The sequence below is a fragment of the Chrysemys picta genome, chromosome 10, assembly GCF_011386835.1.
Source record: "Chrysemys picta bellii isolate R12L10 chromosome 10, ASM1138683v2, whole genome shotgun sequence".
In the NCBI taxonomy this organism is placed as follows: Eukaryota; Metazoa; Chordata; order Testudines; family Emydidae; genus Chrysemys; species Chrysemys picta.
In genome coordinates, this window is record NC_088800.1 from 19,260,906 (window position 1) to 19,271,265 (window position 10,360).

The 10,360-nt window shown below is 41.8% G+C and overlaps 1 protein-coding gene across 10 annotated transcripts in view; it reads right to left on the reverse strand.

The window, feature by feature from the left end:
* TRPM7 (transient receptor potential cation channel subfamily M member 7) overlaps positions 1-9,270 on the reverse strand; it is a 119,378-nt gene extending 110,108 nt beyond the window's left edge. For 8 of the 10 annotated variants that reach the window (XR_010590979.1, XR_010590980.1, XR_010590978.1 and 5 more), the window contains exon 1: positions 8,392-8,714. Coding sequence is in view for 5 of the 10 variants with exons in the window: in XM_065559371.1 (XP_065415443.1) it covers positions 8,392-8,394 (3 nt within the window). In the remaining 5 variants the exon portion in view is untranslated. Of the gene's footprint in view, positions 1-8,391; positions 8,715-8,907 lie in introns of those variants that run through there. The other 2 variants (XM_042845676.2, XM_065559372.1) reach the window with 2 other exon arrangements.
* Between the last annotated feature and the right edge of the window lie 1,090 nt (positions 9,271-10,360).

The window sequence follows — 10,360 nt, forward strand, 5'->3', positions numbered from 1 at the left end:
TTATTCCCTAAATAAAATTAACATGCAAGTAATGTATAATTTTTCCAGACCTAATTCATAATTTGACACTTAGCTTCAGTAACGTGCAAGAGGCAACTGTTACTGCTACTATAGCAGTTTATCTACGTTAGGTCCTAGACCCTGAGAAAACTTATACATGTGAGATAAGTTTTACACACACACACACACAGTTCTTCTTCCATTGGTTTCATTCAAAGAAAACCTTGTCTAGTTTTGATATCATATCGGTGTCAAATAATTTTAATATTTTTGTATATAAAAACAGCGTGTGAAAAAACAGAAAAAGCTACCTATAATAAAATGTCACAGTTTAATGTGAGTTCACTGAGAAGACAGAGGTAGACAAATATAATTAAGACATTTCACCAAAAATATTAAAAAGTGTTTTAATCTCAGTACATTATTATTAATGTAATAGAGAATTCTCAAAATTTTAAGAAAGCACTCTAGTTTTCAGAGCCAGGACTGGAACCCTGGACCACTAGTTCCAATACATATAGGCCTCCATTACTTGAGACAATTAACAGATGTATCAGCCATGTTGGCACCCATACTTTTTTCATGCTGTTGCCAATCAGTAGAGGGCACCATGCTCACAAACTGTGCCCAATCCTTTTCCTACTGAAATCAATGTCAAATAAAACAAGAAAACCTCATATTGAAGTCAATGGAAACAGGACTGGACTCAAAAACTATCCACAACTACAACCTTTTTTTTTCACATATAAACAATGTGCAAGTTGAAGACATTGGAGTATGCAAAAAGTTTGAAAGGGTAGTAGTAAGCTTTTTTAAAACAAGGTCAGGCAAAGACTATTAAAACAAAATCATTTTCAAATTAGAGGGGTTTTTTAAGTGACTTGAAACAAGTCAAACTTTGCAGAAACATTGTCAGAGTAAATCTGGCAGTTTACAGCCATACCAGTCTCGGGGATAAAATAGGATTTTATAATGGAACCTGGCTGCTCAGCATGGATGCCAAGACCCTGAGTAAGTTAAGATTTCCTGTAGATCTATAAAAATAGATCTACAACAAGCACTTTAAAACTGTGTAAACCCCTCTGAACATGCAGTGAATTCAAAGCCCTAAACAAAGAAGGTATGCTACTAGTGCTACAAAGGTGCTATTCACACTACTAGAAGTATGTCAGCGCCTTCATAAATATCTGTATTTTTCAAAGTTAACCAGAAAGTAAATCAACTAGTGATTTTGTGTGCATATTTCTGTTGATATCCAAACCCAGTCCCCGCTTTTTCCTAATGAGTAGGCGACAGAATCAGTTCTGCCATTTTAAGATTTTAGATGCCTTTTTGTACACTTGTTTAAACTGAATGTTTTTTTAAAACATTAAAAAGACGGGAGAGAATAAACCTTAGCAAAGTTACCTTGAGTATATACTGTACCTATATTTCCATAAAGTATTATCATGGTAGCACATGACCTAATTATGTAACGTGCGCAGGATGCTGGAACTAATCCAAGTGAACCCTTTGTTTTATCTGACCCATAAAGTAGGATTCTCCAACCACAACTACAGATTTAGTCAAGAGAGTAACATCTATTCTAGTCCAACTGGTATATAATGCACATTTTATAGCCTCATGTGAGAGACTGGGGGAAGGGGTTAAAATAAAAGCTACATAATAATGCCAAGCTCCTGTGACAAACCAGTAAGACCCATGTCTATGGTGTACATTTTTGAATAGTGATGTTATTCAAAAATCATGAGCCATATTTAGAAATTCCTTGAATTTTCAATTTTTTATGACCTTAACATTATTTAAAACAGTTTGTGTTTGGGGGATGGAGGTATTAAGCGCAGACACTGATGAGCAGGAAATAATCAGTTTCTTGTCAGTTTACACCTAAATTCACTCTTCCAAATAAATAAATGCAAGGCTAGTGTACACAAAGTCCCAAACAGTTGTTAATTTATATAAAACAGCGGTTCTCAAACTGTGGGTTGGGACTTGGACTTAGACTTGCTGGCTTAGACTTGCTAGAGCCCGTGGCTGAAGCCTGAGCCCCACTGCCCAGTGCCAAAGCTGAAGCTCAAGGGCTTCAGTCCTGGGTGGCAGAGTGTGGGGATGTATCATCCCTACACCAACCTAATGAAAAGTTCCATGAGGAGGTAAGGGTCACGATGGGACACTTGCCAGGTAAACAAATCATGGCCTTATGTAAGGCCCCCTGGTGGTCTAGGATTATATAAGATGATCATGGCCTTATGTAAGGCCCCCTGGTGGTCTAGGATTATATAAGATGATCATGGCCTTATGTAAGGCCCCCTGGTGGTCTAGGATTATATAAGATGAGGTAAACAAATCATGGCCTTATGTAAGGAACGGTTGAACCAATCGGTGTGGGGCTATACATGTGATAAACACATGATTCTCCTTCTTGTCCAATCCGTAAATGTGTTATTATAGCCTAATTGTGTTATGTAATGTAGAGAAAAACTATAAAAGAAAGCTTGCAATAAACAGAATTCGGATTCAGCTTGCAACCACATTGGTCGTGTGCTTTATCCGCTCCGCATGGAACCCCACAGCAGAGCTCAGGTTACAGGCCCTCTGCCTGGGGCTGAAACCCTTGGACTTCAGCTTTGCCCCTCATCCCCCTTCCAGAATGGTGGGGCTCTGGCTTTGCCCGCCCACCCACCCAAGACAGCAGGGCTCAGGCTTTGGTCCCCCCACCTGGGGTTGTGTAGTAATTTTTGTTGTCAGAAAGGGGTCGCAGTGCAATGAAGTTTGAGAACCCCTGATATAGAACTTTTTACTTCACAAACTAATTATAAATCAAAATAATGTGTCACTCGGGGGGGGGGGGGAGGGAGAGCGACGTAGCTTACATTGACCTAGCGCGGTGTCTACACCATGCTATGTTGATGGGAAATGCTCTCCTGCAGACTTAGCTTCCACCTCTCAGGGAAGCAGAGTACTACTGAAGTTGACAGGAGAGCATTCTCCTATCGACTTGTTGTGTCTTCACCAGACTCACTAAATCGCCAATTTAGCGGGATAGGGTAGACAAGCCCTAAGAGACAAACAAGTGGGCTGAGCTGGGGCGCACTGGAGGCAAGGTAAAAAAATACAACAGGATGTGCATAATTCTCAGCCATTCAGCAGCAGTGACCACAACTTTCCATCTGCCCAGTTGCTACCTCATTTGAATTTCTGTATGTATTGCAGCAGAGGTGAATTTTAGGAGGGAGCTGAAGCAGATTAAGGTGGTGGCTTCTTGGATTTTGACTGGGAGTTTTTCCTCGCTCATGAGGCGCACACTAAGAGTAAGTGCATAAGTGCTTGTCAGAAAAATAGGTGGTCAAGGCTGGCATCTTTAGCAGAGCAAAAGTATGAGTCAACCTTGCCACAACACAACAGGCTGGATAGAAAGGAGAAGTTTATGTTTAGTACAATGGAGGAGGGTAGCCAATGAAAGGACTTGGGAGGAGGAGCATCACAGCAACAAGCCAAGAAGATTATTTTAGCAGTCACATTTTGAATGGACTTGTGGGGAGGCAAGGTTGCAGGCATCCAAGCCAGAGAAAGAGACTACAGTGGTAAAGGAACAAGACGCACAGATGTAGTAAGCTGCCTGGTACTCAATTTATCTACTCAGAAGTTGGCTGCCTGAATTTGAACCAGCGGTCTTAAGGCAAATAAGTATTTTTAACGGTACTTCAGCATCTACCTAGATACCCAAACCACTTAAATGTGTGCCATCCTGAGATATGTTACTAAGCAAAGAGTTGCAAAATTACTTAATATTCACGTTATTCTAAATAAACTAAATATTCAATAATGTTTCAAGTTATTTTAATACATGAGAGGCACAAATATAAAAGCCGAATCAAAGCCCCCCCATCAAATAAATAAATAAATAAAAGATTGTGCACAGTGAAAGTTTTTTAAAAATTATTTCAAACACTGGTCACTGCAAGATTGGAGAAAACATATCCAGGCATTGCATCTTGTTTAGTTTTCTTGCTGTTGACTAGAAAATATGACAGCTTTCCTAAGTAGCATTAGCTACACCTTTTCTTGTAATTTTAAGCAGATATCCACCCAGTCACTGCTCAACCCTCCCTTAGAAGAGAATTATTTAAACTGGAAATTGGATACATTATCTCAAAGACAATAAGTTATTCTGGACAACATGCACCATTTTACTGCCAACTTGCATTACTAACTACTTCAGACTTGCAACAAAAAAAAAAGTTAATGTTTCACCAGATCAATACAGCATGCAAATACTATAATAAAAGTAGACACCACTGAAGCAAAGAAGAGATTTCAAAAGAAATAAATTCATCAGTAAAACATATCCCTTTTTGGGTAAAATATACTAAAGGATCATTTCCTTGCCTTCCTCTTTCAAATTTTAAAGCAGAATTCACAAATACCAAACCTCTGTTAAATACTGAATTTTCAAATTTAGTATCTGCATCTTATAGTCACAATCTAAACTATATTCAAATATTGCTTAAAGGGACACAGTCAGAGTATAAGTGTTCTTCCCTCCCACTGATTTATATAATAGTCTTTCCATCAGGGAGAAAGAAAAAACTGACTACAGTAGAACCTCACAGTTATGAGCAACAGGGTTTCAAACTGACAAGTCAACCACACACCTCATTCGGAACCGGAAGTACGCAATCAGGCAGCAGAGACAAAAAACAGTACAGTACTGTGTTAAATGTAAGTACTAAAAGAAAATAAAGAGAAAGCAGCATTTTTCTCTGCATAATAAAGTTTCAAAGCTCTATTAAGTCAATGTTCAGGTGTAAATTTTTGAAAGAACCACCATAAATGTTTTGTTCAGTTACAAACAACCACCATTCCCGAGGTGTTAGTAACTCTGAGGTTCTACTGTATACAAAGTGCTGTCACAAATTACCTATAAACTGTAAACAAAGTGAATATATAGAGGGTTTTTTTTAAACCACACTTCTTAGCAAGCCACAGGTGCTATTTGCAACAACAGAGGTACAATGTTTTCAAACAAATGTGGTCATCAAGCTGATTGTTTCATTTTAATAAAAACATAAAACCTCCATTAATAATCTTACCCTGTGAAACAAATAGGTGTGGGACATTCTTTTGTTTTAAATAATGTGGAATTGGAGTATTCCATGTTAGTTTGTTTATTTACTGAGCACAAAGAAATACGCATCCTGTGTCTTTGCCTCAAAAAGTTTACAATCTAAGTGACACAACACAATGAAGGGAAAACAAAACAGTAGAGTGGGGAAGGAGAGAAAGTAAACACAGCAACAAGATTACATAATTACTCAACAAAAGCGTATGTATGAATTCCTTATGCTGTTAGGTCCCAGGTTCAATACCCACAGGCTAGTTGTAACCCAAAAACAAAACTTCTACTCCTCAAGCCAAAGGACCAGGTCTGTTAACTGAGGCTATGTCTACACTGCAGCTTATGTCAGCATAATATATGTCACTCAGGGGTGTGAATAAACTACCCCCTCCCGCCCCCACAAGCAACAGTAAATTACATTGACAGCTACCGCCACTCTCGCAGGGGCTGGAGTAGCCAAGCTAAGCTGCTGTAAACTCTCTAGTGTAGCTGTAGCCTCAGAAAGTAACAAGATTCAACACCTCTCTCTTAATATCTATGTGTCTAGTCTCTCTACTAGAGGGGCACAAAAAGCCACATTGTGTTAGCATTACAATATAGGTGGGTTTTAAGAAGGACTCTGAAGGAGAAGAGGGATGCGGATTTGTACTGGATCAGTTTAAGGAAGGGAAGGCAAGGCAAGGCACAGAAAAACAGTAAAGATGATTGTGGGAGAAGCAGATGAATGGGGCATCCAGGTTTGTTATCATTAGTGGAGCAGAGAAGTCAGGGCCAACATGATAAGAAACAAAGTTGGATAAGCAGACAGAGGGAATTATGTAGAGTCTCAAAGACCAGGACAAGAAGCTTAAACTGAAATGTGATAGACTAGACAGAGCCAGTGGAGAGATCCATAGAGGGAGGAGAATTACATGGTCAGATTTTAAAATAAACATTTTCACTTACACTACTTTGTCATATCTCCCTGCTGAATGAGAAGTCACATGTTAAAGTGCCTTCAGACATTTCCAGTTTAATGAGAATTATGAAAACAAGAACAGCAAAAGATAAAAGAAGCAGATGAACATCCAACCTGAAGCCTGCTAATACAACAAATACCCCCCCCCCGCCCTTGCACAACAGATTAGAAAGTGTCCCAAACTGAAACAAATTTAACTGAAAACACTTAAGCACTTGAATAACTGTAGTCATGGAGTAATCATATTGATTTCTAACTTACTCATCAATTTAAGTGTTTTCACGATCAGGGCCTAAATACATACCAAGTTTTTCTAGTATGAACTCTTCAGAAATTTAAAATATTCTATAAAGGATTTGGCCTTTTAAGAACATCTTGAATTTAGCACAAAATATTTTTTTAAATAAAACATTCTGTGCGAATTAACTTGTAAAATATTTTTTTCTGAATATAATGAAAGATTTGACAAACACCAACGAAAGCAGAAGGTACAAGATACTATAATGTATCTACTACACTGCCAGAAAATAAATAAGTCAGCTAATGCTAATTCAACCCAGAAACCTGTGACAGTTAAGGATCAATTTGCAGTACAGTCACAGTATGTAATAGGAATAACAAATACAGGATGAAACTTTGTGATGCAATCTCTCAACTCATCAAATCTAGGTCCCAATATTTTAGAGAGAGAGAGAAGTCTAATTTTCAGCATCTGTCCTAGAATTTCTAAGTCTTACATTTGTACTAGTAAGAGAGGCATAACATTTGTGTATAGAAATGTACAATATACTAGGTGAGAATCAACATGGTTTCACACAATAAGTCACGTTATAAAACATTTTTTAAATTAAAAACATTGGTCTAGATAGTGGTAAACAATAGATTTAATACTCTATTTGGATTTTCGGAATGCTTTTGAAACAGTTCCACATGATGGATTACTGTATCAACTCTAAGTATCAGCTACGCAATTAACAGATTAGTAATTAAAAACAGAAGGTTAAAATTAAAATTGTGTATTCTTTGCAGACGGCTGTAAGTAGCAATATCTTACTAGAATGCAGGTCCTAATATAGAACCCTGTATTTTTATTATTTACATAAAGTTATGACATGTAAGAATTAAATAGGGAGGAAAAATTAAAATGGAGGAATGGTTAAGTCTCAGAAAGATATAGCTGTGTACAAAATAATTCTGATTGACTAGGCAAATGATTAAAGGGGTACATTATTAAAGATTATGTGTCACAATGGAGTAATATTCTTGAATAGAAACAAGACCCAAACAAGCAGTTTGAGAAAAGGGGTTGAACTGATAGACCCAAGATTCAAATTCTTAGTACAGTATGCAGCAATAATACAAAGTTGGCTTATATCAAGAGGAACATGTGATTAGGCTTGGCAGAATTTTCATAATTTTGACAGATATTATCAATGTTTATGTTTAAGCTTTTTTATTAAAAATTTCAGTTGTGCAAAATGATGGGTTTTAAGCATTTTTTCCAATTTATAGCTATTTAAGTTTTCACAGTTGCAACAAGGGGGGGCGAAAATTATTATTTAATGACACTAGATGTTAAGATTTAAGAAGTTAACGCTTCAGAACCTTTACAAACACAAACTATCAACATCACATGTTAACATATACAAATCAACCTCTAAGATGATCTCAAGCAGCATTTTTCTTTCGATTACTATTGATGAAAATGTTTTTCATTGGTTTGTGTGGGTATGGAGAAATTGACGCTTACTGGTAAAAAAACAAAGCCTGCCAAGCCTACATACGATAAATGCCAGAAAATACTGTGCAACGGCAAGCTCTTGCCTATCTAAAGTATGACGACACCTGGATTATTTAGTCCCGAGAGAGGAGAACGAGACAACACAAATACTGAAAACTAGCAGAGGGTTATTGGGAAACCAAACTCGCTCTGTTTGAGGGCGCAGGGCTAAGGGAGGCACCATCCGCTCCAGGAAACGTGCAATCACCTCTCGGAGAGCTGAGCGCCCCTCACGGCGAGCAGACACCCGGGCGCATCACGACAGAAACACCTGACCCCGCTCCCCCCCCGGTCACTAGCGCGCATCTGACAGCGCGTTGTGAGGCGTCAGTACCGAACAGCCCCGCGAGCCATGGGGGGGGGGGTACCGCCAGGGGCTAGCCCCATGCCCCGCTCCACCAAGGGGGCGGGCGGAAGCGGCCCTGGCCGGCGCGGGCTCGGAGCAGCCGGCGAGGACAGGTTCGCTCCAAGCCGGCGAGCCCACTGCGGTTCCCGGGGCCGAGTGGGACAAGACAAGCCCAGCCCCCCCCTCACCATTCTCCTCAGGGTCGGGCTGGGTCTCGGCGCCGGCTCTGGCTCTCCTCGGGCCGGGCTGCTCCTGCTCGTGCTTCGGCGGTGGCGGGGCCTGTCTCCATCTATCGGGGCTGAGCTCGGCGGCTGCGGGGGGCTGGGCAGGGAGAGGCCGGGAGAGGGCAGCGCTCCAGGGACGAGGAGGAGAGCGGGGCGGCTTGAGCTCGGCTCTGCTCCGGGACCCAACGCTGGCGGCGGCGGTCTTGGCCCGGCGGCTCCTTCTCATAATTGTGCGACTCCCCTAGGCCGAGGGCAGCAGCGCTGCCGCGTCAGCGCGCACCGCCCCCGGGGGGAGGGAGACGCCGGGCTCCCTCCCTCCCTCCGCCTGAGCTGCCGCTGCCCCCCCTCCCCCCCGCGTCTCTTCGCGGCCCCCCCCCGCCCCTGCCCAGCCCCTCAGCTCTCCGCACTGCCCCCCCCCCTGCCCGGGCCGCAGGGCTAAGCTCGGCTCGGGCCAGGGTCACCTGAGGGACAAAGACCCACCATGAGGGAAACGCTGCTGCAGCAAATCTGCCCCGCTGCCCTGCCGCGTGACTAACTCTCCGGGCGCTCGGAGCCAACGTCGCTCATTTCCACTGGGGAAAGTGCTGGGGCACGACGGGCCTTGGGACTAGACTGTGGGTCATTTGAAAGACGCGCCTCGGCTCCAAGACGGAGAATGTTGTTCCGTGCGTGCCGCGGAGACAGCTGTAGATGTTCCCAAGCAGCCGCCTCTGCCCAACTCAATGTCCGTGGTGACCCTGACAGCGAGGATCGCAGCCCACCTCTGATCTTCACTCCCAAGAGGGGTTTTCCAGCAGAGAGGACAGATCCCAGCACATGATTGTGGCATGTTGATCTGAGTGTGTTGTGCAGAGTTGCTGTGTATGGGATGAGGAATCATAACAGAATTAGAGATACTTAACAGGTCAGCTGTTCCATCCCCCAGAATTGACACTGCTCGGCCTGCAACACTCAGAAGTTCCCCTGGTTAGTGCAGTTGCCTAAAGCCAGCTGTAGTGAGCCCTCTTATTGGGGGGGGGGGGGGGGAGAACCTACAGGGACAGTCCAGCTGGCTTGTACCTTACACTGCTCTTGGAAAGATCAGATGTCAGGTCCCATGTTTCCCCAGTAGCAAGGACTGAGAGTCTAGCTCTCAACTGCTGGAGTGAGGAAATGTCTTGCATCAGCCTTAGCAACTTAACTTACCCTATACAGCATAGCTGGGTCTCAAAGAAGCATTTTAAAACTAAAAAGAAGCTTTTAAAGCTAGCACAGGGATTTGCCAGTTCTTCAACATGGCAACAGTAGGCCCCTCTTAAAGTTTGTTAGAAACCAGTTTAACTGGAACCATATTATTCAAAGGCAAGTCGCTTAACTCCGTTCCTGCTGGGGGCCTACAATGCCTATCTCTTAAAATGTTTAAGATTTTTCATGCAAAAACAGTACTAGCTTTGGGGAATGGGTGAGACGTTTTAGGGCTGATCCCTTGAGGCATCAGTGGCATGCAGAAAGTAGCTGTTCTCAACTCTATTGAAGTTGCTGGGAAATGAGGGTGTTTAGCACCTCAAGGAAGTGATCACTCAGTACATCAAAGAATTAAACCCTAACTGCTGTTTTTCTCAATGTTGATACAAGTGCCTCCATAAAAACCAGTCACTAATATGCACCCAGAAGTTCATAAAGCACAGTACAGTTGGTGTATTTCAAAAGTGAGCGGTGGTATTGCTTATGCTTAGATAAGGGAGAGAATTCTTCATTAACACTATGTTAAAGTGTATGTCACGTGTGTTGGACAAAATTTGCAGAAAAATCTTATTAAGATGATAAAAAAAAGTGAACGGTACAGAGTTTAAGCATAGAAGTTTCTGGTTATCAGGGAATAACATATAGATTATCGAGGGTGCAAAGTTTGGTTTAAAATCGGGTGGCATAAGGAATACATAATCTGCAATAC